General features: G+C 52.5%; 2 protein-coding genes across 6 annotated transcripts; one reads left to right on the forward strand and one right to left on the reverse strand.

Annotated features, from left to right (window-relative positions):
• QPCTL (glutaminyl-peptide cyclotransferase like) lies at positions 673–7,794 on the forward strand. Of its 2 annotated transcripts, NM_001243636.1 has the most exon segments (7): positions 704–943; positions 1,431–1,574; positions 2,305–2,586; positions 3,855–4,007; positions 4,108–4,207; positions 4,993–5,109; positions 6,938–7,648. In NM_001243636.1, coding segments are annotated over 7 exon segments (1,152 nt in total). In that variant the 5' UTR covers positions 704–733; the 3' UTR covers positions 7,084–7,648.
• On the reverse strand, positions 10,779–26,692 carry FBXO46 (F-box protein 46). 4 transcript variants are annotated; one of them, XM_021094574.1, is made up of 2 exons: positions 26,611–26,692; positions 10,779–13,763 (listed from the first exon to the last, which is right to left on the reverse strand). In XM_021094574.1, the coding sequence occupies exon 2, from the start codon at positions 13,681–13,683 to the stop codon at positions 11,863–11,865; it is 1,821 nt and encodes a 606-aa protein (XP_020950233.1). In that variant the 5' UTR covers positions 13,684–13,763; positions 26,611–26,692; the 3' UTR covers positions 10,779–11,862. The 4 variants fall into 4 exon arrangements, with proteins under 4 accessions (XP_020950233.1, XP_020950236.1, XP_020950235.1 ...); XM_021094577.1 differs by lacking the exon at positions 26,611–26,692 and adding an exon at positions 17,349–19,019; XM_021094576.1 differs by lacking the exon at positions 26,611–26,692 and adding an exon at positions 16,704–16,983.

The raw sequence follows: 27,342 nt of genomic DNA on the forward strand, positions 1-27,342 counted from the left end.
CTTCCTGAGGCCCACTTCCGTGGGCGCTTGCGCAAACACAGCTAGTGGGTGGGGCGTGGCCTGTTGCCATAGCGATCTCTGCTCGCCACAGGCGGCTGTAGGGTAAAACTCTTACGTACTACTTTGAGGCCATTCAGGACTGTACCGGGCAGATATTGACGATGGAGAGGAAGAGAAAGCAGGACTTATTCAAACCATTTCGTTGTAGAACCGCACAGGTTGAAGGAGGGAAAGGACAAGCCATTTCCAAATGCCCGCCGGCCCTGCCTTCGGGGGCGCGGCATCCACGAAGCCAATCGGCTCCTCGCTTCAGGGATGGATACCTCCTCTTCTACTTAGGGGACCGTCCGTTTATGTGTTTGTTAATCCTTTGGACTTGGAATAACCAATCCTTTGCTTACATCCGGGAGGGGCGTGGACCCGCGCCCAGGAGGTCGGCTGTTTTCTAGGATCAAATGCTTCTCATTGGCTTCCCCTCTTCCGCTGAGGCGGTGCCTACCTCTTTCGCGCTCCCTTTTGGGTTGTGCAACCCTCAGGGGAACCAACCCTTAAGCTTCAGGGAGACAGGGAGGCGTGTCCTCAGTACGAAAGTCCCCATTGGCTTTACTGCTTGCTGAAGGGTGGGTTGGTGCAGCCGCTCTTGTTGCTTATTGGTCCGGTGATTCCATGGGGTGGGACTTGGCTGGCCTAAACTCCATCCGCAGTCCCCGACCGGTTTCAGGGCGAAGCTGCCATGCGTTCAGGGGGCCGCGGGCGGCCCCGGCTACGGCTTGGGGAACGCGGCCTTTTGGAGCCACCCTCACCGCCCAAGCGCCGCCTGCTACCGCGGGCGCAGCTGTTGCCCCTGCTGTTGCTGGCGCTGGCGGTGGCCTCGGTGTTCTATACCATTTGGAGCGGCTGGCACCGCCAGACTGAGGAGCTGCCTCTGGGCCGGGAGATGCGGGTGAGGCCGGACGGGGACAGGGGAGCCCTTATTCCCCGCCTCCCCCTCCTCAAAGTCTCAGGTTGACGTGGCTTTATCGTTATCGTGGGGCCCTAGCCGCAGGTGCCGCGATCTTCGTCGTTAGAGCGCATGCCCCTTTCCAATGCAATGAGGCTTCGGGCTTTTTCTATAATAGCGGTTGCACCGTAAGAGGAAGGGTCTGGAGTAGTAAGCCTGGGAGTTCTGGGTTCTAATCCTAAAGTCAGCTGTTTGGAAGTCTCTTCCTCTCGTTGGGCTTCGATTTCTCCCATCAGGATTGCGGTGGGCTATACCGGATGGGCTTGGGTAGACTTTCCCGAGTCTAGGATTTATCCTAGAAACCTCTGATGCTGGAATCTGCCATTAGGAAGAGGAGCCGGGGCTTTTTAGGGATGACAGCCCCCGGGGTAGAGTTGAAATGAGGGTGCTTTTCACGCTCTGCTCTTCTCTTTCCCACCTCTTTCCCAAGGGTCCGGGGCTCGGAAGCCTCCCCGAAGCCGGGCTTCGGAGGGTGGTGGGGCGACTGGACCCGCACCGTCTCTGGCACACTTATCTGCGCCCCCTGCTGGTTGTGCGGACCCCGGGCAGTCCGGGCAATCTCCAAGTCAGAAAGGTAAAGGGCCCCACCTCCAATCCCTGACCCCGCAGCCACCAAGGAATGGGAAATAGATATTCTGCCCAAGAGCTGAAGCTCGGTCAGACTCTAGAGTTCTCTCTTGGTAACCCCAGGACTGTACTGCCCCCACCAAAAGTATGCTAAGCATAAGCATCGGGCCTGTGAGGTGGGTACCAACTTGATCTTCATAATGTAGATGGGGAAACTGAGGCTCAGAAGAGTTAGGCATTTTGCCCAAATCCCACAGTTAATAAATGGTATACCTAGGGTTTCAACCCAAAAGAGTTGGCTCCCGAACTGGTGCTGTAACATCTCTATATTGCCTCCCAGCAAGCACTGAAAGTCATTTGAACACTGCCTGAGTTCAAATCCACCTCAGCCACTTGGAGTGTGACCTTGGACTAGTTTCTTAACTTCTCTGAGCCTCAGTTTCCTCATCTGCAAAATGGAACCATTGACTCTCCCTCCTCCATAGGGTTCCTGGAACTGGGCTTGGCACAGAGTGCTCTTTGAAGGGTGAGCTGTGATTAGTCTTGGCATCATGAGGCAGAGTCGCTTCATGCCTGGCACTTAGTAGGTACCCAGCAGAAGTATATCAAGAGAGCCATTAAACCAAAGTGCGATTTGTGAGTTAACCTGATGGCTCTGCATGGTTCAGGTCACACGGCCCTTCTTCCAACCTCCTCCCCAGTCCCCACCCACCCTCCCACCTTTCTCTCGCCACTAGTTCCTGGAGGCCACGCTGAGGACCCTAAGGGCAGGCTGGCATGTGGAACTAGACCCCTTCACAGCCTCGACACCCCTGGGGCCACTGGACTTTGGCAATGTGGTGGCCACACTGGACCCAGGGGCTGCCCGTCACCTCACCCTCGCCTGTCATTACGACTCCAAGCTCTTCCCATCTGGGTCAGCGCCCTTTGTGGGGGCCACGGATTCCGCTGTGCCTTGCGCTCTGCTACTGGAGCTGGCCCAGGCCCTCGACCTGGAGCTGAGCAGAGCCAAGGAGCAGGTAAGGAGCGGCGGTGGTAGGGTGGGGGTGGGTGCAATGGGGCTCCTCTACCTCGGTCCATGCCACCACCTCTCTTGCCTGGTCTCATCTTCCTCCACTCCATACCAGAGCCGCAGGGGCTTTCTAATTCCTGGAGGTCAGATCCTGTCCCTTCTCTGATCCAAACCCTCCCATGGCTCCCACTTTGATCCATGCATAAACCAGGTCCTTCTGTTAGCCCCTATCACCTCTTTGGTCTCATTTCCTACTCCTCGCCCCTCCATCATTCGGCTCTCCTCCCACCTCCTCCGTGTCTCCGTGTCCGTGTCCCTCAAGCCCACAGAATTCACACCCGCCCCTGGCATTTGCACTTGATGTTTCCTCTGCCTAGAATGTGCTTTCTCAGGTATCTTCTTGGCCGGCTCCCACCCTTCATTCAGGTGTCCACTCTGATGTCACCTCCTCAAAGAGACCTTCCCAGCCACCCTAACATAGCTTCCTGTCACTGTCCTAAGCCTCATGGTGCTTTGTGTTGATTTGTTTGTCTGTCTCCCCAACTAGAATAAGCTCCAGATAGGCAGGCCCTTGGCTGCGTTTACTTCCTGCTCTATTCCCTGGGCCCAAAACATTGCCTGGCATAAAGTAGGATGTCGATGAAAATGTATAGAATGAATGAAACACAAATCTCACGCTCTTCCCCCGCTTAAACCCCAGGGTCCCTGGCCCTTGCTGACCCCTTTTCTGGCCCAGGGCCTGATCCACGTTGCTTCCTCACTGGGAAGGCTCTTCGCTCTGCTCCACTTTGCCAGGCCAGCTTCTACTCAGCCTCAGTGCAGACGTCTCTTCCCAAGAGACCCAAAGTGCTTCCCCGGCCACGTTGTCCCCCAGCCCTTCCTGTGCCCTTTCAGGACCCTGTTGTTCTTAGAAGCACTGGCGTAACTGCATTCCGTTTTTCTAATTATTTGTGGGTCTGTCTCTTTTGCTAAATGAGTGGGAAGAGTAACGGTTACAATCAGAGCTAACCCTTATTTAGTTACCATATACCAGGCACTGGTCTAGGACCCAAGTTCGAATCCTACCCTCTAAGTAGAACCAGTGTTAACGCCATTTCTATCTAAGGAAGCCAGTGCTTTGAGAACTTAGTAACTTAGCCATGACTGCTCGGCTTCCGAGCAGACAGAGTCTATACTCCTGGCCACCAGGTTCGACAAGTGAGGAGGCTTAGTTTGCCCTAGTCGGCTGTGCAAGCTGGCAGGAAACGTGTGTGGACTGACCACTGGCCCCTACAGGCAGCCTCAGTGACCCTGCAGCTGCTCTTCTTGGATGGTGAAGAGGCCCTGAGGGAGTGGGGACCCAAGGACTCCCTCTATGGCTCCCGGCATCTGGCCCAGCTCATGGAGTCTGCGCCCCACAGCCCCGGCTTCACCAGGATCCAGGCTATTGTAAGACCAGGGCCCCACTGGGTTCCGGTGAGGTGGAAGTGGGTGGCGGGAGGTTGGCGGTGCCCCGCCTGGCCCTTCCAGTCCCGGCCTCTCTCCCTAGGAGCTCTTTATGCTTCTTGATCTCCTGGGCGCCCCCAACCCAACCTTCTACAGTCACTTCCCTCGCACGGCCCGCTGGTTCCATCGGCTGAGAAGCATTGGTAAGGGTGGAGGTGGGGGCAGGCACCAGCCTGGGATGCTGGAGGGAGGGCCTGACTGCTAAGGGGCCACCCAGCCTCCCTCTACCTCCCTCGTCTCCCTCTAAAGCACTAGGGCAGAAATACATAAAGATCCCATAGCAGCCAAAGGTAATGAAGACAAACAGGAGCTCAGGGGGCAGATAGCCCTGGGTTCAAATTCTGGCATGCGGGTTTTTTGTTTTTTTTTTGCTTTCTTTTTTTTAACAGCTGCACCTGCTGCATATGGAAGTTTCCAGGCTAGGGGTAGAATCGGAGCTGCAGCTGCCAGCCTACACCTTAGCTGCCTGCCTGCACCACAGATCCGAGCCGTGTCTGTGACCTACACCATAGCTCATGGCAACGCCAGATCCTTCCCCCACTGAGTGAGGCCAGGGATCCAACCCACATCCTCATGGATATTAGTGGGGTTCTCAACCCACTGAGCCACAACGGGAACTCCTAATTCTGGCTCTCCTTATCAGCTGTGTGATCTTGGGCAAGTGGCTTCCTCTCTCTGAGCCTCCGTTTCCTATCTGTAAAGTGGGCATGATGGTAATGACCATGGGTGTCGACCTCCTAGACTCAGAGGGATTAAATGGGACCGGGAACACGGTCAACCTGAAGTGAGGGCTAACTCACATCCATCCTGGTTGGGATGGCCAGTGCCTCACCCCCGCCAGACCCCCCTGCCCTCCTCTGATTTGTGAGCAGGGGAATCTTTGACCCTTGAGGGGCCAAGCCTTGCTCTCTAATCCCCACCCCTCCAGAGAAGCGCTTGCACCGTTTGAACCTACTGCAGTCTCATCCTCGGGAAGTGATGTACTTCCAGCCTGGGGAGCCCCCTGGCTCCGTGGAAGACGACCACATCCCCTTCCTCCGCCGAGGTACTTGCTGCAGGGAGGAGTTGGGGGTTGGGGGGGGTCCAAGGGAGCCACAGATGGGACCTGGCTCTGGCCCCTTCCCAGCTTTGGGGGTCAGTGGCAAGTTGCTTAACCTCTCAGTGCCTCAGTTTCCCCATCTATGAAATGGGAATGATAAGGGCCCCATCTCAGAGTTGCTGAGCGGACTGCATGTAAAGACCTTGCTTGGACCAGGGCCTGGCACTAGCGAGCATTCAAGAAATGTTACCTGTGGAGCTCCTCTGTGGCTCAGAGGGTTAAGGACCCAGTCACTGCAGTGCCTGTTTCTTCTAGCTCTTGCCTTTTGAAGCTTTGGCAGCCCAGCACAATCACCTTTGGAAAATGCCTAATCACATTTCAGGCCTACTGAACCACAATCTTGGGCTTCTGCATTATTTTTACAAAACTTCCAGGGGTGAAGACATCTGGTAGAGGGGTTCAGAACACAGGTTTTTAGAATTGGACAGTTCCACGAGGTGCAACCTACCATTGGTTGACCTAAGGCAAATTCCTTAGCCTCTGTGCACCCGTTTCTTCTGGAAAATGAAGAGACAGATACATACAAACATACGTGTATGTACACAGTCTTAATCACACGGTTGGGGAAATTAGATGAGATTGGAGATATCAAACGCCTACTTACACAGTGCTTGGCATATATAGTAAGAGCTAAAAACTGCTTTGGAAATTTTTACAACTTACTCATTCAACAAATACGTATTTCTTACAATGCCCTTTATTGATTCATTCAATGAATCCTTCCCAAAGCAGGTGCTGAGCTAGGTATCAGGGGCCCAGCGAAGGGTCATCACCTGTCTGGCTTCTGTCCAGTATGGGGACAGGTATTTACCAAAACTGGACAGAGGGAAGAGCTCTAAAGACAGGAGCCCAGAGCAGTGCAAGAGCTAGGAGCACATGCTTTATTTATCTGTTTATTTATTTATGGCCGCACTTGCCGCATATGGAAGTTCCTGGGCCAAGGGTTGCATCTGAGCTGCAGCAGTGCCTTACACGCCACTGAGGCAACACTGGATCCTTTAATCCACTGCCCCGGGCCAGGGATTGAACCCACGCCTCTGTAGCAACCCAAACCACTGCAGGTTCTTAACCCACTGTGCCACAGTGGAAACTCCCTGGAGCACACGCTTTAGAGACAGGTGGCCTGAGTTCAAATTCTGACTGTGTTGTTTACTAGAGGCAAGACCTTAGGCAAATCACTCAGCCTGCCTCTGTGCCTCAGTGTCCGTAACTGTAAAATGGGGGTATTTTACTGTACCTCATAGGCTTACCGTAAGGATAAAACTGCGCATGTATGTGGCCTTAGACTTGGGCCTAAAATGGAACATAAATGCTAACTATTAGTAAAGAAGAGAAAAACAGCCTAATAATGTATACCTGGCAAGGAAGTAGGCAGAGACATCTTTTCCCTCTTCTGATCTTTTCATGATCTTTTTCTTTGTTCTTCCTTCTTTTTTTATGGCTGCACCCGTGGCATATGGAAGTTCCTGGTCCAAGGATTGAATCTGAGCAGCAGCTGCAGCAACGCTGGATCCTTTACCGACTGTGCCATAGCAGGACCTCCAAGTTTTGACTTTTTTCTAGTCGGTGTTATGAAAACAATAAATATAGTGGGTGTATTTTTTAAACTAACATGTATCCTCATACACTTGAAATCATTGTTCAGAGTTCATCAGGTGGCACAACGGAGTATCTTCGGTTGGAGGGGCAAAGCCAGGTTCCCCAGGCCTGGGCCTGGGCTCCTGGGGTCTGCTGGGGGCCACGTCGGGGTCTGAGTCTCCTCTCTGTCCCGCAGGAGTCCCCGTACTTCACCTCATCTCCATGCCCTTCCCCTCGGTCTGGCACACGTCTGAAGACTCTGAGGCCAACCTGCACCCACCTACAGTACACAACCTGAGCCGCATCCTCGCTGTGTTCCTGGCAGAATACCTGGGGCTCTAGCCTGCCTGGCTGACTCCGAGGGAGAAGTGCCCAGCAGGGGACGTGCTAAGAGCCCCTGGAACCGAGGAGCTGAGGCCAGGCCCGCCTGGGGCGAGCCAGCCTGTCCTTTTTAACACCTTTGGCTCTGCCTGTGCTCTGACTGGAAGGCCCTCTTTCCTTTGACTCTCTCAAGCTGCCACTCGTCAAAGACATGGACAAGGCCTACATGACTGGGGTGAGAGCCAGTGGAGTGCGGGCTCAGCCCTTGCCCCAGGGGAAACCACTTGGGCTGAGCTGAAGGTTTTCAGGGGCCAAATGCCATTCTCAGTTTTAATCAGCAAACCATAGACCGGCATCTGGACCTGCAGGACTTCCAACCAAATGACTTCTCTGTGGCTTATGCTTTCGTGGCAGTGGTTCTCCCAGAATGGCAGCTTTGCTACTGCACCAGTTCTATGCTAACTCCCACATGGATGGGCCATGTGGGGGCCCAGGGCATGTGCTTATAAGCACAAAGCAGATGGAAACCAATACTTGGGAACTCCATTCTGCCAGATGCAAGGGGCAATAAACCAGTGTTTCTGCAGAACTAGCCTAAGCAGGTATTGCATGACAAAGGGGATCCAAGTGGGGTGAGACAACATCAAAGGACTTTCTTCACTGCTCAATGTGAATTTTCAAGAGTAAGGGACAATAAAAGACAAAAAAATTAAAAAAAGATTTAAGGGACAACGCAGTGTTTCCCCAAAGTATTTTACCATAGAACCCTTTATTGGGAAGCACCTCATGGAACTAGGGTACCTCAGAAGATACTTTGGGAAACACTGCCTTTTGATGGTTTGAGTGGACTCACCGTAGGAACGGGTAAGACAGATCTAGAGTCACTGTAGACTAGTCACACCCAACCATCCTTTCCCTTTCCGCGATGGGTGCGGGAGTGGGAAATTGTATCTGTTCATCCTGCCTAAGACTCACTGGGCCGCAAACTGTAATGATGGCCTCAGGAATTACTCCCTAGTTCTATCTAATTTTCAGACTCACCTGGGGCACTTATTTTAAAAAATGCAGCCTCAGAGTCCCCAGGTAGTGCAGTGGTTTAAGGATCTGGCATTGTCAATGCAGCGGCTTGGATCACTGCTGTGGCACAGGTTTGATCCCTGGCCTGGGAATTTCTGGATGACGTGGGCACAGCCAAAAACAAAAACTTTAACAAAACAAAATGCAGCCTCCCAGGTCCCACCCAGACCGAGTGGATCAGAACTTCAGGGAGGGGCTGGGACTCTGTAATAAGCACCTGAGGAAGTCTCATGATCACCAGATTTTGGGACATGCTGTTCTTTGTTTTGGGGGGTGTTTTTTGGCTGCACCCATGGCATATGGAAGTTCCGGGCCAGGGGTCAAATTCAAGCACAGCTGTGGCAATGCTGGATCCTTAATCTGCTGCACCGCCGTGGGAACTCCTGAGATGTGCTGTCCTTAAGGATGTAAGTTTGGTGCATTCACAGATGCTGGCAAACCTGCTCCAAAGAAAACCATACCATGGAGGCACTGTGCCAGAGGCCTGTGCTGGGGTCTGTACGGCTGATTCTGCGATTTTGCTGGAAATCTGGTGGGACACAGGGAGGCCAGGCCAGGATGGAGGGTTAACGAGGAGTGAACATAGGCCCTCTAAGTCATGAGGACTGCAGAGAACTCAGGGGCTGGAACTCAGGATAGCAGATGAGAGAGGATAAACACAAGGTCCCTGAGCCCCCAGCCTTCCCCAGCAGCTGACATTTATGGGGGACCTACTGAGTCAGCACAGCGAGTCCCTCACAGGTAGCAACTCACTGAGGCTCACCCAAATCCCGAGGCAGGTACAATTGGGGTGCTCATTTTGCAGACGGGGTAGCCACGGCTGAGAATGACAAAGCAGTTATTTACAGAGCCCAGATTCTTACCCACAGCTGGGCCCCTTAACCCTGTATCCTCTGTCCCTTCCAAAAATCACCCATGCTGGGCCAACAGTTTGCTGACAAAAGCCCAGGAGTTTCCTTTGTGGCTCAGTGGTAACAAACATAACTAGTATACATGAGGACACAGGTTCGATCCCACTGGGGGTTATTTGACTGTTATAATTCATTGCCTAAAAAAATTATTGGTGGATGTTTTGTTTTTTTTTTCCCATGGCCCCGCCCACAGCATATGGAAGTTCCTGGGCCAGGGATTGAATCTGACACTGGATCCTTTAGCCCACTCCCAGGCTGGGGGTTGAACCCACACCTCCTCAGCCATCCAGGCCACTGCAGTCGGATTCCTAACCCACTGTGCCACAGCGAGAACTCCTATTGGTGAGGATTCTAGAAGACAGTTCCTTCCACCAGAGATCTGTTTGTTTCTGCCAGACACCTCAGCTAGAAGTACCCTGGGACACACAGGTGATACAAACTTGGGCTGCAAACCCAAACCTATGGCCAGCCTGTGGCCACAAATTATCAGGGTCCATTTTTTTCTTTCCTCTAGTTTTGTGCTTCCCTTCGCATCTAAAATATCCCTTCTGCAGTGTTTTGGGTCAGCCTTACCTGAGCTTGCAGTTCTGTGGGATCCTAGCTCCTATTAGATTCTTCACCTTGGATAGGCTTTGGCCTTGACCTCTGACTGCTTGTCGGAATAAGGCTACAAATAGGAAACCCAAGTTTGTTCACATTAGCAAATGCCCTCAGAGCCATAAGTAGCTCCCTAGGCCTTTCTCTTAAATGTCCCCCTTAACTGTATTTTATTGGCTATTTGAGACTTTTAAGATTTTTTTACTCCCTGTTTTCAGCAGAAGAGTCCAAACAATCTGGTTTTCCCTCTATAGGAAACCCAAATCTCAAAAAACCAAGCCAAGAGTTAAACCCATGTCACTTTGATTCTAAAATCCAAGTATTAAACAACTACTACGAAAATTCCCGGTCTCTCTGGAAATTTTGATTCCTTGCTAAGAATGTCAGAGACTGTCAGCCACTGCTCCATACCCATTTTCCCCTCTTCTTTTAGTAAACAATTAACTGAATATTTTAAAGCTTTAATTACAGGGATCTTTAGCAATAATTTTGTTTGTTTGTTTGGCCACGCCCATGGCACGAGGAAGTTCCCAGGCCAGGGATCAAACCCATGCCACAGCAGCAACCCAAGTTGCTGCAGTGACTATGCCAGATCCTTAAACCACTAGGCCACAAGAGAACTCCTTTAGTGAGAGTTTTTTTGTTGGACATAATACATCCAGCTAAAAGATTGCATTTCCCAGTCTCCTCTGTAGTTCTTCCATGTGGCTAAAGTTCTGACCAATGAGATGCGCACACAAGTAGAGTGTAGTAACTCCTGGAAGGAAGGGGACTTCTCTTCCTGCAAAAGGTGACAGGTGGAGCTCCAGCAGCCATTCTGGACCATAAGGATGAGAGCCACAGCTAAAGAATGATGGGATAGTGGGCTAGAAGGAACCCGGGTTCCAAATGACTTCCGGGTCACCAAAGGTGCCCAACATGGGCCTTCTAAAGAAAGAAATACTATCTTGTTTAAACTGCTACTATTTCGAGATTTTCAAACCCACACTGACACAGACGAAGGGTCAAAAATCATCTCAGACTAAGGATTCTCCTCTCTCAACTTGTCCCATCTCAGCCTGCACGGGCCCATAACTCCCTTCTCTCCCAACCCCCTCCCTGAACAACACACAAACCAGTCTGGGCCCAGCCTTATAAATATTGATTTTATAGAAAGGACCAATTCAAAACTGGTCAGATGCCACACGTTAGAAGCTTTCCAGAACCACAAGGATGAAAAAACCAAACCAAAACAAACAAACAAAAAAAACCCAAAGAGAACAAAAAAAAACCACCCCAGATCAAACTGCCTGAAAATCAAGGTCTTGGTTGACCAAAGGAGTCCAAAGAAATGCATGTGACTGGGGGTGGAAAGACCCCAACACCTGAACAAGTATCCAGAGTGAAAGGAAAAACCCAGAAATTCAAAGCCACAGTCCCTGCCCACCGGCCCCCCACGCTGTCAAGAGCGAGGCAAAGGGCTTCACAGCTTTTTTTTGGGAGGGGGGAGGTGGGGGTGGGGGGATGGGAGGGGAGAGGCATGGCAATAGCTTAACATTGGGAGGAGGGGAATTTTCATACTGCAACTTTTTTTCCCCCTCTTCCCCTTTAGGGGAAGTAGAGAGACTGATAGCTTGAGGCTAAGGAGAAAACATTTTTTATTGTTTTAACGGGAGAAAGTGTCTAGAAATGGTAGGCTGCCATGTGATCGGATGATCTGATGGCCCCCATCTCCTAAAGAGGAGGTGAGCCCTGGTGTCATAGGTTAGGAAGGGTACCAACCTTGGGTGCTGCAGCCTCTTGGGAGAAAACAGCTCCAGAGAGAAAGAGTTGGGGGAGGGAGCGGAAGGGGGCCAGAATGGGGGAACCCTTAAGTAGTACCAAAATTAGCTGCCGTCTGCTCCCTGCTGGTGGGTCCCTGGGGTATGGAGAGTGAGGGGCAAGGAGGGCACTGGGGCTGAATGGAGAAGAAATTGAGATGCTGATTCAAAAAAAAAAAAAAAAAAAACCAACAACCAAAACACCCAACTTGAGTGTCTGCAGAGTAGAAAACCACCAGGGGTCAATCAGAGTGCTTTCTCGGGTCATCCCCCAGAATCCCATCTCAGTTCTGGAGGGGGGCCCAACGATGCCTGGAGGAGGGGTGTGGGCCGGGGACCCCAGTCCTGACCCTCGGCTCCTCGGGGGAGGGGGTGGGGGTGGGCATGGTGGGCTCTTCCCCCCCCCTCCCCCGGCTTCACCTCCCCTCCTCCCGGCCGGCCCGGGCCCCGCCGCCACCGCCTGGCCCGTTGCAGGGCAGCACCCAGTTGTTATCGTGCAGACCCAGGCGGCAGCCGGGCGTCTCGCGGTCGGCTCGGCGGCAGCACATCCAGTAGGAACGTCCGTAAGGCAGGTCGTGGTGGTAGGGCTTGGGGTGCCAGCGGCAGAGCGACACATCGCCCTTCTCGTATCTCTTGCGGCACTGCTTGCAAGGGTCGTCGCGGTAGAGTGGGTCGCGGCTCCAGCGCGAGTCTGTGGCCCGCACGCCGAACGCCTCAATGATGCCCTTGAAATGGTGGCAGGTGCACTTGAGGGCCGCCAGGGCCCGCGTGGGCAGGAAGCTGAAGATCTTGACTAGCACGTGCTCGGGCAGCAGCAGCATGTACTGCCGCGGCTCCAGCAACCTCTGGATCTTGAAGCGGATCTCCAAGAAGTCGTGCGACACGTGCCGGTACAGGCGGCACAGGGAAGTGTCCGTCGTCCCCTCGGCATCGTCCGGGCCTGGCGCGGCGGCCGGCGCGTCGGCCGGGGGTGGCTCGGGAGGCCCGTCAGGTCCCCGGGGCTGGAGGAAGAAGAGCTGGCCGGGTGGGGGCGGCTCCTCGGGGCTGACCGTCAGGCACACCGTCTCCTCCTTCACATTTTTGGTGCCGTCCTTGCCAAAGAAGATGCACTCATCCACCACGCCCGTCACCACCACATCCACATGGAAGCCTGACGCGCCACAGTCCCGGGCAGGGGGGGGAGGGGGGGCCGGGGGCGTGTCCTCGGGCCTGGCGGGGGCTGGGCTCTCACCCTCGCTGGCTTCATCCGCCCTGGCCAGCAGGAACTCCACGTTGCTGGGCAGGGCGTCCCGAGACGGGCTGATGAGCTGGTAAAGGTCGCAGGTGATCTTGTCCTTGGCCCGGGCCCCAGGACCGGGGCTGCCAGGGTAGGCACAACCTGGCCGGCCCCCGCTCCCATTGGGCAGGCCACCGTCCGGTGCCCGGGGCTCTCGGCCGTTGGAGATCCGGAAGGCGATGCGCACCTCCCCGGGGCCTGGCCCAGGCCGCTCCTCCTTGCGGAGGCCCTTGGATGGAGGGCTGTCCCGCTGGGCCTCGAAGTGGGCCACCGCTTCAGCGACCCGGCTGCAGTCCCCACCACCCGACCGCCGCTCGGACCCCAGCCCCTTGGCAGGCCCGCCCTGCTCAGCCGACACAAAGACCACGGGTGCTGGAGCGCTGGGGCGCGAGTAGTTCTGCAAGGCCAGGGCGGCCCGCTGTTCCACCAGGGCCACCATCTCGGCCACAGAGAGCAGGTCTACATCCTCGCTGGCTGAGGCCGGGGCCCCCTCAGCAGGAGGGGGCCCGTCCTGTCCCCCTGGGTCCGGCGGAGCCTTAGTAGGCTCAAGACAGCGCCTCCTCCGCTTGGCCTTGGAGCTGTCACTGCCCCAGTGCCCCTTGACCTTCATGGAGCTGGCCCGGCTGCCCCCACCACACTGGTGGGCCACAAAGAAGGCCACCTTCTCCTTTGTATTGCCAGGCTTGATGACATACCACGTGTCCAGCAGGACTCGACCCTCGTCGCCAGCAGCTGCTGCGGAAAGGAGTGGGGCAGGCTGGGAAGCGGGCGCCTCGGCTGCCAAGGCCGGGGGTGTGTTCTCTGAGTGGGCGGGACCATGATCTGGCTCCGCCCCACTGCCTGGCTCGGAGCAGGCAGCTGGCTTGAGCGCTGCGGAAGGCGGGCGCGGCTGGTTCTGGGAGTAGGTGCCAAAGGGCCGAGGGCACCACAGCTGGAAGGGCAAGAGGCCACCTCGGTCCATTCTGGGGAAAGGCGGCAGACAGGCAGGCTGGTTCACCACATCTCAGGACCCGGCTGGCGGTGGGGGGCTCCAGGGGCCACCTGGAGACAGGAAAGAGGAGGTCAGGGGACTGGGGGAATAGCCTGCCCTCCCAGTACCCCCTAGTACCCTCGCAATAGCCCTCAGAACCCTCCACCTCTCCTCACCCGAGGGGACAGACCAAATCAGCCCACTAAGACCCTCTTCCTGCTCTGGCGCAGGTGAGCAAAGGGAGGGCTGCAGAGGTGATGGGACCTGCTCTTGTAAAAACCGAGAATGTGACCGGAGCTGACTGGTTTCACTCTCGATCCAGAGGCCTCCAGCTGCCTCACCTTTAAACAGAAGTGAAAGTACCAACTGACAGACAGTACTTCCTTTTCTGATTTGCTCACCCAGTAACAAGTCCCTGAAAAGATAAGAATTCCCAGCCCTGCCCACAGCCATGGCTGCTTGAGCCCACGGAGGAAGGAACGAAGGAACGAGGTGGGTTGGGCGGGGGAAGAAAATCAGAGGTCAGAGCCAGACAGGCCCGTAAGAAATCAGCTCTTCACTTGGTTTGGGTCATGAGTCTCTCTGAGGATCTCTGAAAGCTGTGTGTGCAGAAAATTTACACACTCGCACCAAAATCGCGCAGGTAATTTCCTTAAGCATAGCCACCAGACTCCTGAGATGAAAGGCCTGTTTTGGTCTAGTTTCCTCGCGTTGCTCATAACTTGCTGAGTTTGAGGCTCAGCGTGGGGAAATGTGCTTATACAGCACAAAACCAGGCTTTCAAACTTGGTTTCTAGACTTTTCAATTTAGGGCTTGTAAAAGTAACTGTTTTATTTTGCAGTGACTTTGTGTGCATGACCTAATGGGGAGGCAATTTTGCTAAGGAGTCGGACACAACCACATTCCACTGCGGGACCAACAGGGTCAATCCCTCAGTCTTGATCCTTCCCTGGCCCATCTCCCTCCAGACATCTTGAAACCTACACACCCTTTCAATATCGAATCTTCCACATGTTTACAGACCAGTGAAAGCAATTTGCTGACTCCTCGTCATACTACTTGGAGCCACGTGCCCAACCGGCCCATTTCTTGTCTCTGTAAATAAAGTTTTATTGAAACATGTTCATTTGTTTATGACTGCTCTCATGCTATGACGGCAGAGTAGTTGCAACAGAGGACATACGGCCTGCAAAGCCTAAAATACTCATTATATGACCCTTTATGGAAAAAATTTTGCTGAACTCTGCAGTACATACTGTCCCTCTATAAATTCAGGCAATACCAGATACCACTAAAACCCCATTTATTTCCTGGTCCTGTAGACATCATTCCAGATTTAGACAGCTTCCAAACACCCACAGACACAGAAACAGAGTCCTAATCCTAAAAATCCTTGCCTCTCATAATCTCCAATCCCACCTAATACAACATATGCTGAAGTCCCAGTTTCTTGCTAAAAAAAACCCAACAACACAACAACAAACCCCTGAAACCAAAAAAGAAAACAGGGAGTTCCCATCATGGTTCAGTGGTAATGAACCAGACTAGGATCCATAAGGATGCGGCCTTGATCAGGGGGTTAAGGATCCAGCCTTGCCGTGAGCTGTGGGGTAGGTCCCAGACTTGGCTTGGATCCTGAGTTGCTGTGGCTGTGGTGTAGGTCGGCAGCTGGAGCTCTGATTCGACCCCTAGCCTGGGAACTTCCATATGCTGTGAGTTTGCCCCCCCCCCCAAAAAAAGCCCCTAAAATCTATAGATGGCAAAGTTTACCAATCACCAACACATCTGAATGTCCAGGGATAGAAGCAACACAGTAAAGAAAGACCACTCAGGAGTTCCCGTCATGGCACAGTGGTTAACGAATCCAACTAGGAACCATGAGGTTGTGGGTTTGATCCCTGACCTTGCTTAGTGGGTTAACGATCCGGCGTTGCCGTGAGCTGTGGTGTAGGTTGCAGACGCAGCTCGGATCCCGCATTGCTGTGGCTCTGGCATAGGCTGGCAGCTACAGCTCCGATTAGACCCCTAGGCTGGGAAACTCCATATGCCGCGGGAGCGGCCCAAAAAATGGCAAAAGGCCAAAAAAAAAAAAAAAAAAAAAAAGACCACTCATTCCCTGTAGATGTAAATATATCCAGGCCGCAAATATCCAAAATACCCAGACACTGTGAAACCCTACTTTTTTTTTTTTTTTTTTTTGTCTTTTCAGGGCCACACCTGTGGCACATGGAGGTTCCCAGGCTAGGGGTCGAATCGGAGCTATAGCTGCTGACCTATGCCACAGTCACAACAATGCAGGAGCTGAACCATGTCTGCGACCTACACCACAGCTCACGGCACTGCCAGATCTTTAACCAACGAGAGAGGCCAGGGATGGAACCTGCAACCTCATGGTTCCTAGTCAGATTTGTTTCCACTGTGCCACGAAGGGAACTCCTGAAACCCTACTTTATACCTCCAAATCTGAAAATATCTCCTTCAGCACAGAAAGCCTCAATTTCAACGAACCCCTCACAGATCCCACGCCTACCAGAACTCCAACACACACAGCAATTTCCCAACCTCACAGATGCCCCCAAAGACCAGCTTCCTGAAACTCTATAATCACCTCAAACTTTTTCTAAACCTCCACGTGTATTCCCTAATCCCACAGAAGTCCCCCATTTGCAAAATAACTCACTAGAACATAAAAGCTCCCTAACACATAAAACTAATCCCAAACCATATATTTCTCAAAACCAAACGAACTTCCAAAGAAACCTCATGAATGTTAATAAACAGACTAGAGCTTACTGTACTTTATTGTATGCTCACTGGGAGCTTACCCGGTTACTAATTGTTACTGTTCTAACAATTCCTGCTAATCCTCTCCTGTCTCTATGAAGCACATAATGTTCTTAGTCCCTGTTTCCAGATGAGGCACAGAAAGACTGAATCCCACGTCCTGTGTCAGGTAGGTAGGAAGTGGAGAGAACAGAAAACCCATGCATTCTGGGACCAGAATTGGTACCTTTGTACTCTTCTTTGCTCCTGAGTCTCTCCGTGGCTCCGCAAAGCCTATACCCGCTAAACCCCCAAAGCACACGGGAGACCTCCTACAATGCAACCGAAACTTCCACACTATAAAAGAACCCAAACCCAAATCCCAAGGCTCCCCCTGAACTCAATGGAACACCAAAGCATCCTCACGCCCAGGCAAAATCTTCTCAAGCCCCTAAACATCACTTAAATACAAACTCCCCAATTTTTTTTTTTTTTTTGTCTTTTTGTTGTTGTTGTTGTTGTTGTTGTTGCTATTTCTTGGGCCACTCCCGCGGCATATGGAGGTTCCCAGGCTAGGGGTTGAATCGGAGCTGTAGCCACCGGCCTACGCCAGAGCCACAGCAACGCGGGATCCGAGCCGCGTCTGCAACCTACACCACAGCTCACGGCAACGCCGGATCGTTAACCCACTAAGCAAGGGCAGGGACCGAACCCGCAACCTCATGGTTCCTAGTCGGATTCGTTAACCACTGCGCCACGACCAAACTCCCCAATTTTTTAACCACTTCCCAGGAAACCTAGACACGCCCCCAAAGTGCCCCCCACCCGCGACCCCGCCCCCCTGTGGCGGGAGTAGGTGGCAGCACACACACACACACACACACACACACACCCCACACGCGTGCGCAAGAAGCTGAAGCGGGCCCGCCCCCTCGCTCCTTCCCTCCGGCGGTCGTGGGGGCTGGCGCCCGACTGGTTTCACCCCGCCCCTTTGTTGACAGACGCGCGTGTGAAGCCCCCAGCCAATGAGCGGCGGCCGTTCGGGGCCGTGCCCATATAAGGAAGGCCTTGGCGAAGGGGCCCAACTTCGAAAGAGGGCGGAGGAGACGAGAGGTGACGAAGTGGGTGTGGAAACAGCCGAGTGCAAGAGAGTGTGGAACAATTCCCAACTTTCTGCTAAATGGAGGAACCAGGCCAGGAAATCGGCCAGGGCATTCAAGGAGAGGTTTATCACCACGTTCCCTCCGAACAGGAGCCCTGATTGACAGCTGAGATTTAAAGGGCCAGGCGGCTCAGGGATTGAGACTTCAGGGCCGAAGGATGGGAGCAAAAATATCTCAAAGTGCCTAGTTTTGGCAGAGAACCTTAGGGGCCGAGATTTCCTGCGGGAGAAACTGAGCAGCGGGATCACCTCACCTTGAAAAACAATGGGCAGAACCCTGGGCCGGCTCCCTTGGCAGTGAGTCTAAGCCTCAGGGCCTGGCATTGGAGGCTAAGGCCGTGTGGCCAAAAGGCACTCTCAGGCCAGCCAGCCCTTCCACAAGGCACCACAAATCTGACTCAGATCTAGTACAAGAAAAGAATATGAAATACCTCGACAATGTTTTTTAAAATATTAGTTACCTGTTAAAATAATAATATTTGGGATGTAATTGAGTTCAATTAAAATGTTTAAAGTTAACTCCATCTCTTTCTTTTGACTTTTTAAATGTGACTACTCAAAGATCTTCAGTTACATGTAAAGCTCACTCTATTTTCTATTGAACAGCACTGGCCTAGATCCTTTCAGTGCCAGGTGAACTCAAGAGACACCAAAGGTGGTTCCACATCCCCACCACCCAGCCTGCTACCAACCATCCTGCACAACACAGCCAGAAGGATCTTCTTAAAGTATAAACCTGATCTTGTCCCTATCTGGCTGAGAACCTGCTATGACTCCCCAGTGCCCTTGGGAAAAAGCCCAGGTACCCCACCAGTCCAGCTGATCCCTCCCCACTCTGCCTAGCTCCCAGTGGACCCAGGTAAGCACCTGATCTGGCATACTGAGTGGTTGGAACACTGGGGCCCTGTCTGATCCTCAGGAGGAACTATTATTTCCATTGTACAGATGAAGACACTGAGGCGGAACAGGTTGTTTAACTAGTCCCAGGTCACACAGAACTGGTGTGACTTGAAGTAGGACTATGAACCCAGGGAATCTGATTCTAGATTGCTGAGCCCTATTGTTTAATTATATATCCTCTAGGGTGTCCGCTCTGCCATCCCCTCCTCCAAGGAGTGAACCCACCCCACCCAGCCAGGGTCAGGCTCCACCTCTGGGCTCCCACACTGGCCTCCTTGCTATCTGTTCCTCGGTCACCAAGCTCTTGCCTTCCATAGATTTTGCATCTGCTGTTCCCTCAGACTGGACTGGAATGCTTTCCTCCCAGATCTCCACGCGGCTCGATCTCTTCTATCATTTGGGTCTTTGCTCAAATATAACTTTTTTTTTTTAATGGCTGCAGCTGCGGCACATGCAAGTTCCCAGGTTAGCAGGCAAAGCTGCCGGCCTACACCACAGCCAATGGGGGATCCAAGCTGAGTCTGCGACTTATACCACAGCTCACAGCAACGCTGGATCCTTTAACTCACTGAGCAAGGCCAGGGATTAAACCCACATCCTCAGGGATACTTGTTAGGTTCTTAACCCGCTGAGCCACGATGAGAATTCTGCCCAAATGTAATGTTAATGGGCCTGTATCTTTAACGGAGAGGCCTTCCCTGAGCTCTCTTCCTGGAAACCTCCCACCTGCCCAGAAGGGGACTTCTGGGTTCCTAAGTCTCAGCCCTGCCCACTCTGAGTCATCACTGTCTGGGGATAGATCTGTCTCCTCCATGGGATAGTGAAACCCCAGCAGGAGAGGAGGGAGGAAGGGCAGAGCTGTCATGGTCATCATGGGGACCCCAGCAACCCTGCCCAGCATGGGACTGCATGGATCAAAGCTTCCTTCCCTTAGGCTCTATGTCCTAAGCTCCATGAAATCTGGCAGTGTAAACGCTGTTTCACACCCAAGTTTTTTATCTGTGTCCGAGGTCACCGGGGGAACAGAATTTTCTAACTTTCGACACACTGAGCCCAGCACAAGGCTCTACACGAAGTCAGCTTTCAGAGAATGCTCTGGGAAGCTCCTTTTATTGTAAAACATCATGAGCCAGAAAGACTGAAAATAAAAGGTGGAAAAAAGACTGACCAGGCAAATATGAAACAAGGGACAAGCAGAAAAAGTGACACTGCTGTTTAAAAACAAAAAGTAACGGACAAATGCAAGAGGTGTTATCGGGACAAAGATGGTGACAAAACAAACCCATCAAACACTAAAGTTCTCAACACACATGCTCCTAGTACTGTGGCCCCAAACGGTACAAAGCAAAAAACAATACAATGACAAACGGTTTGGCAAATCCACAACTGTGATGGGAAACCTTAATGTATTTCTCCATTAGACAGACATTGGTTGGAAAGATGCAATCAGTAAAGACGTGAACCCCACACTCAGCACCCTCGCTGGAATGCCTCTGACAATGAGACAGCTTTACATCCCTCGTCTGACATTCAGATGTCCTCCTGTGTGCTGGCCCTGGGTTGGCGACAGAGATGGGGACACAGAGATGACACGGAGCTCGCCAGGAGGAGCTCATGGGAATGGGGGCAGGCATCCAAATAAACAGTCATGGCCAACATGAATATATTAAAGAGCAAAGAATGACCACAAGAGCAGTTAACACCCGCCACGAGCCAGGCTTTGCTCTGGGCGCTTTACAAATAGTAACTCATTTAATTCTCACTAGTTTTCATCTCATTTCGAAGATTAGGAAGTGGAGGCAGAGAATGGCTAAATAGCGCCGTTGTGGACACAGCTTTGTGGCTGAGCTTTGAATCCAAGTCTGGCTGACACCAGCATGCACGTAGCTCCTTCGCTGAGTTTAGGGACCATTTTTCCTGGATCATCTTGTTCAGTCCTTAGGGCCTTTGCACTCTGTTTCCCTCTGCCTAGAATACTCTTCCTCAGGTATCCACAGGGCCCCCTCCCGTCCCTCCACCAGGTGTTGCTCAGAGATCACCTGCCTTGACCTGCATTGACTTAAAACTGCAGCCCTCGCCACAGACTCACACACTGTCCTTCCCAGATTTGTTTTTCTCCTTAGCACACGTTACAATCTCACCCACTCCCGATTTTGTTTATAAAGCTTAGTGTCGGCTTCCCTTACTGAAATGAAAGCTTCCCCAGGGCTGATATTTTCATCTCGTTTTTTGATTTTTCCACTGCTATCTTCCCAGCTTTTAGAACAGTACCCAGTGGTTGGCTACTACCAGTGGGCTCCCTCGAGGAGCAGCTGCTGGGGGGTATTAGAAATGCAGTCTTGGGGAGATTCCATTGTGGCCTCGTGGGTTAAAAATCTGACATAGTGTCCGTGAGACCGCCGGTTTGATCCCTGGCTTTGCTGACTGGGTTAAGGACCCCATGTTGCCACAAGTTGTGGGGTCGGTCACAGATGTGGCTCAGATCCGGCATGGCTGTGGCTGTGGCTATGGCCAGCAGCTGTATCTCTGATTTGGATTTGACCCCTAGCCTGGGAATGTCCATATGCCACAGGTACAGCTGTAAAAAGAAAAAAAGAAAAAAGAAACGCAGTATTGGGCTCTGCCCTACACCTGCTGGATCAGAACGTGCACTTCAACAAGCTCTCTGGGAGATTCGCATGCACATTTCAGTTCGAGAAGGAACACCCCAGCACGTCGCAGGTGTGCAGTGTGTGTTTGTTTGAATAAACCCCTAACACTGCCATGCTGTCTGCCTTCTGCACAGCTGCTACTGGGACCTCTGGTGAGAAACGAGCTGGTCCAGCCAAGTCCACCAGCAGAAATCCTGCTCCCGGGACCGAGGCAGGATGCCACCTCCTCCGAGGGCTCTCCTGGTGCCCTCCTAAGCCACCCAGGATCTCTTCCTCCTGAGGCCTCCTCTTATAGCACCTGTCACCTGTCATTGCTGAATGACAAGGACCTGCTCGAGGGGCCCCTCTCCCCTCCATCCTCTGGGTTTCCGGAGGGCTGGGCCCTCTCCTCAAAGGCACTTCTCCGCTTGGCTCCCTGACTTGGTTTAGCTCTTCCGGCTCCATCCTTTCCATGGCAGCCAGAGATCTTTGCAAACACATATCCGACGGCATCACTCCCCTGCTTAAAACCCTTCCAGGAGAGGTGAGAGTTGGCAAAACAAACAAAACATGCCCGTGAACCCTTTCTTGGGAAACCCGCTGGAGGATCTGCTTCACCAAAGTGCAGGAGTACACCAAGAAAAAGGAAGCTATTAGATCAAGGAAAGATCTAGCCCGGAAGACAGGCCAAAGGAAGGAAGGCCCAGATGAAGGTAAAGACAGCGCGTCAGACAGCTGTGCGGCAGGTCCAGGGAGAACCCGCCACCGTAAAAGCACAGAGAAAGGCGGACAATGAACAAGCTAAGCCTGCCACTTCAGAAGCTGGAAACAGTATCAACCACAGATAAACCGAAGACAGAAGGAAGGAAATGATTTTTTAAAAAAAGCAGATGCCTGACTCCCATGCTGATTCAGGTGATGCTCCCCTCCCCGACCTTGGCCTCCATCCCGGGGTCGAGGAGGTCAGAGGGCTGGGCACAGCGCCGTGCCCAGGAAATACACTTGGCCACAGGCATACGGGCGTCGGTGGCAGGACCCCAGGGCTCTGCTCCTGCTCCTTCTATCCTCCCCTCTCTCTACCCTGACAGCCCTGCTACCCCTTTGTCCGCAGTCCCGATCCATCCATCCTCATCCGGACGCGGGGTCTGCTGGTCTCTCTCCCCTTCTCAAGTGTTCCTCTCTGAGAGCTCCCTGATGGCAGGAATCATCCAAATAAATCTGCAGGATCTAGAGATCCAGCGGGTAGCCAGAGTCCAAACAGAGCCGCCAGCCCCCCAGCTTTCCCACTCCCCAGGGTGTGACTGTAGGCAGGGTCCTTAGCCTCCTGTGCCTCAATTTCCCCCACTGTAAAACACAGATAATAATGGCACCCACCCAAGGGCTGGCTGATGAGTCACTGAGATCTCGGGGCCAGCGAGGCACCCAGGAGAGGCCAGTACGAAAGTGCCAGGATTATGAAGAAAAGGTGAGACTACTGAAGAGTCTGACCGCCACGGACCGAGCCAAAGACGTCCTCTTTATTTCACATTCTGAAATGAAACCGATCGGAATCCCTCACACTAATCAGCATATGGCCATCCCTCTGTTATCACTGGGTCCTGGGGCTCACCTAGTAACTAAGCGGTATTTACAGAGCAGCTACCCTGGGCCAGGCACTGGTCTGGGCAGCAGGGAATACGCAGGGGCCTGGAGACGGAAATCCTTGTCCTCCAGGATCGGAGAGAGGGGAAAATAAAGAGTCAAATTCAAGGTGCTGCAGGGAAGCAAATACAGCAAGTAGAGGGGATCAGGAATGGAAAGTGGGAGTTAGGATCTTTTTTTTTTAATTTTTTTTAGGGCCACACCTGCAGCATATGGAAGTTCCCAGGCTAGGGGACGAATCAGAGCTACAGCTGCCGGCCTATACCGCAGCCACAGCCACACAGGATCTGAGCCACGTCTGCGACCTCCACCACAGCCACTGCAACTTGGGATCCAAGCCCTGTCTGCAATCTACACTACAGCTCACGGCAAGGCTGAATCCTCAACCTTCTGAGCAAAGCCAGGGATGGAACCCACATCCTCATGGATACTGTGGGATTCGTTTCTGCTGCGCCACAACGGGAACTCCCTTTCTTTTTTTTTTTTCTTCAATTTTTGGCCGCCCCATGGTATATGGAGCTCTCAGGCCAGGGGTTAGATCTGAGTCGCAGTTGTGACTAATCTGCAGCTGCAGCAACACTAGATCCTTGACCCACTGTGCTGCGCCAAGGATTGAACCGTGTCCTAGCACACCAGAGATGCTGCCGACCCCATTGCTCCACAGCAGGAGCTCTGGGAGTTATGATCTTAATTGAAGGGTCAGGAGAGTATCAAAGAGCAAGTGGCAAGATAAGCATTTTAGAAAACCTGTACTTTTAGAAATAATACACCTTTTTTTGGGGGGGGGGCTGCGCCCAAGACATGTGGATGTTCCCAGGCCAGTGGTTAAACCCTCACCAAAGCAGTGACAATGCCAGATCCTTAACGCACTGAGCCACCAGGGAACTCCTAGGAATAATACAGCTTTACCAGAGCTGCCAGAAATATACCATTAGAAATGGTAAAAATATCATTTTGTATGAGTAAGATAAGCACAGGCTGCAAACACATTTAAGATTTGAAGAAAAGGCAAAATCACTTGGAAAGGAGACACAATTTCTAAGACAAACCAACAAAGGAAAGGGGGGAAAAAAAGTGTCACGTCACCCCAGATGTGACAAACAGGTACAGGGATGAGGAAGAAGTTGGCAACTCTTCTCCAAACCAACAGATTTTCAGATAATTCACTGAGACCAGGGGATAAAATGTTAAAAATCCAGGAAAGCAATGACCACCAGGCAAAGCTGGCACAAGGGACTGAAAATGAAGCAGGGATAGAAACACCCAATCCAGAAGAAAGAACACAAATGCCACCAGAGCTGTAAAACTGCCCCAGTGTTATGACAACAGCAAGCTCCCCAAGGGCCAGGTATTGGCCTGAACCTGGTACAAGCCCTGGCACATAGTAGTACCCTAGCAACACGCAGGGGGTGAACCCCCAATTCTCCAGAAGAGGAAACCGAGGCCCAGAGAAGTTAAAGGACTTGCCCAAAGTCACAGAGCAGGTGGGTGATGGGAGTCAGGATTCGGCTCTGGGTGTCCTGGTTCTGGAGCACGTGCGCAATACATTTTTCTTGGAGAAACAAAATTATTCAAAAGACCTCACACTTGTTAAAGGCTTACTACGCACTAGGCACGTTATACATGTTACCACATCGACCCTTGACAAGAGCCTCGTGGTTGGAAGGTGGTCCCATTTTACATACGAGAAAACTGAGACCCAGCAATGGGAATGCAACTTGGCCAAGGACACACAGCAGCAGAGGTGGGGATATGAATGTGGGCCTATCTGTAGCCAATGCTTTTCACCCTAAGCTCTCCTATCAGAGTCAGAGACCTTATGGGTCAACTCAGGAAGCCTCACAACAAATGAGCCCATTTCAAAATGACTTAGAAAGTTGCCACACTGCCCAGGGAAGTCCTAAGGACCAAAAGGGTGGGGGGGGGCAGAAAACCCACACAGTTGTTAGAAATAGTTCCTGCTCACTGAAATACCTGGAGTTGGGCCAGGCTGGGCATGGGCGAGTGAATTATTTATCTTTGGCTGTGGCTAGGAATGGGAATGGGGACAGATTGAATTTCTGAGCACCCCCTCAAGGAGTGACCCTTGGACCTAGGAGCCCAGGGGTAGAGAACTAGAAGGCAGCCTGGCTGATGTTTTCCTCACTGGTCCTTCACTACCGCCCTCTCTCAAGTCTGAGTTTCTCATTGCCATTCAAAAAAAAAGACAACTCATACGTATCAAGCGCGTACTCCAAGCACGTGACCTGCTTCCCTCCCCAAACCCTCTAACCATCCTAGGGTTACTGATCCCACTTTACAGTTGAGGAGCCGCTCAAAGACTTACTCAAGGTCACACAGTAAGTAAGGAGTAGAACTAAAATTCAAATTGAGGAGCTCTCTTGTGGCCCGGTGGGTGAAGGATCTGGCATTGTCACTGCAGCAGGCTCAGGTCACTGCTGTGGTGGGGGTTCGATCCCTGGCCCCGGCGAACTTTTAGATGCCAAGGGTGGGGCCAATACATAGATAAATAAATAAAATTCAACCTGAAGACTGCTTTCAGTTCTCAAGTCTCTGCCCTACTCATGACACTTCAGTACCAGGAAAGGGGACTGTATTACAGAGCTGAGAGCACGGACTCTGAGCCAGGATGCCGAGGTTGGACTCCTGAGTCAACCACTCATGCTGGCTGACCTTGGAAAAGTTGCTGAACCTCTCTGTGCCTCTGCTTCCTCTCTGTAGGATGGAGACAACTTAAGGGGTGTTGTCAGAATCAAATGAGTTAATACAAACAACTACGAACAGGGCCAGGCACTTCCTAAACAATTAGTGTGAGCTGGAGTTGACTGTGGGGAACCCCTGCATGCTTCTGAGCGGGGCTGTGCCCAGATCAGTGCCAGAGTTTGAGAAAACGCCCCTGGGGCTGGGCTGAAAAAGAGGGAATCCATTAGCACCTGTGACCCAGTCACATTCCTGGAGCAGGGAACTTCCCACCAACAGCTCTGGGATGCAAGCCTCCTCTCTTCTCAGCGGCATTTTGTTCCCACGATACAGATAAGGGCACTGAGTTTCATAGAGAGGGGACACTTGCCCAGGTCGCAAAGGAATGGCAGAAGAAAAGAACTGAGTGCTGGACCGTCTGTACACATAAACCACTACACTTTTCTAAATCCCATTAGAGAAATGTGAGTGCAAAAGGTTGTCTCGATGGCCCTTTCTGGCCATATCATCCTACAGTTCTGTGACTGTCCAGTTATCGGGAGTCTCTGGCTGGGCTAAGTAAACTATCGCTACATGCAGGCCCCTAATCTCATGCTCCTCACCCCACCCACAGTCCCGGGTCCTAACCTACACACCACTCTACCATTGATTTCTCTCTTCTACCATCTCAGCTTGTCCTCCTGCCCCCAATCCGATCCAGAGGCTCCAACCCACGGCATCCACAGCTGGCCTCTCCCTCCGGAGCCTCCAGACCCCCTCATTCATCTAGCACTGACTCCTAATGCCTTTCAACATCCCCTAGGCTAAACCCCTCGAAATTGCCCCCTTCAGTGCCTCTGTCTGGACGCCCAGCCCCTTCTCCAACTCGGGACTCCTTCCTCCAGCTCTGAGCTCCCTTACAATCAATCCCAAAGCTCGACTCTCTCCCCATCTTCAAGACCCATCCCCAACCCCCATTCTTCTACTACTCTCTCCGGCTCCCATTTCTCCCAATCCCATCCCCCAAACGATCTCCCCTCATCCAGCCCCTTCTTTAGCTCCTGCCTCTTCCCTCTCGCCACCGGGTCCCAAACGCCCGCCCCAGTTCGCAAGCGCCCCTGGCCCCAGCTCAGCGTTCTCACCATCTCCCCGCGCTGCAGCTCCCTCGGCTACGCGGGTTTCCCCCACTCGCTCCTCTCCAACCTCCCCTTCCGGGTTCCCGCCCCGAAGCCCGCTGGGAATTGGAGTCCGGGAGGCCGCAGACTACAACTCCCGGAAGGCAGCACGGTCAAGCTTGGAGGTGGGGAAAGAAGCAAACTGGGCGGGCTCAGGAAAAGAATGACTCTAACTCCCGGGAGACAGAGAGCGTGTGTGCCTGGTAGCGCAGGCGCAGAGAGCGCCCACGCCAAGCCCGCTGGGAAATGGAGTGCAGTCTCCTCCATTTTGGCCCTGGGCTTTTGGAAACGGAATTGAGAAAATTTAAAAGGGGCGTTTGTGTGGGGTGGAGAGTTGGGAAAGAACCAGTTTATCGATTTACTTAAACTTATTTACGTGTTAATTAATAGCGCCTTTCTCACTTTCCCATCCATTTTTCCTCCTGGGTTGTTTTATTTTGGTTTTTTTTGGAGCCACCCCTACCCCACATGGAACTTCCCGGGCCAGGGATCGAACACATGCAGCTGCAGCGACCCGGGCGCTGCAGTGACAAGTCTGGATCCTTAACCTACTGCACCACAAGAGAACTCCCCCTGGTTTTCTTACCACCACCTAATTTACAAGTATGGGAATTAAGCCTTAGGATGGAGGAAAACCAGATGCATTAGACATTTGTGCACATCGTAGTTATAATAGAAGCTCCAAGAGGACAGGCCCCT

Source organism: Sus scrofa, chromosome 6 (assembly GCF_000003025.6).
Source record: "Sus scrofa isolate TJ Tabasco breed Duroc chromosome 6, Sscrofa11.1, whole genome shotgun sequence".
Lineage (NCBI taxonomy): Eukaryota > Metazoa > Chordata > Mammalia > Artiodactyla > Suidae > Sus > Sus scrofa.

Bases quoted from the DNA above. Each gene is read 5' to 3' on its own strand.
- FBXO46 (XM_021094574.1), bottom strand. From the start codon at position 13,683: ATGGACCGAGGTGGCCTCTTGCCCTTCCAGCTGTGGTGCCCTCGGCCC.
- QPCTL (XM_021093417.1), top strand. From the start codon at position 734: ATGCGTTCAGGGGGCCGCGGGCGGCCCCGGCTACGGCTTGGGGAACGC. The intron at 2,587-3,854 runs GTAAGGAGCGGC...TGGCCCCTACAG, and splicing joins TGAGCAGAGCCAAGGAGCAG to GCAGCCTCAGTGACCCTGCA. The intron at 4,208-6,937 runs GTAAGGGTGGAG...TCTGTCCCGCAG, and splicing joins CCATCGGCTGAGAAGCATTG to GAGTCCCCGTACTTCACCTC.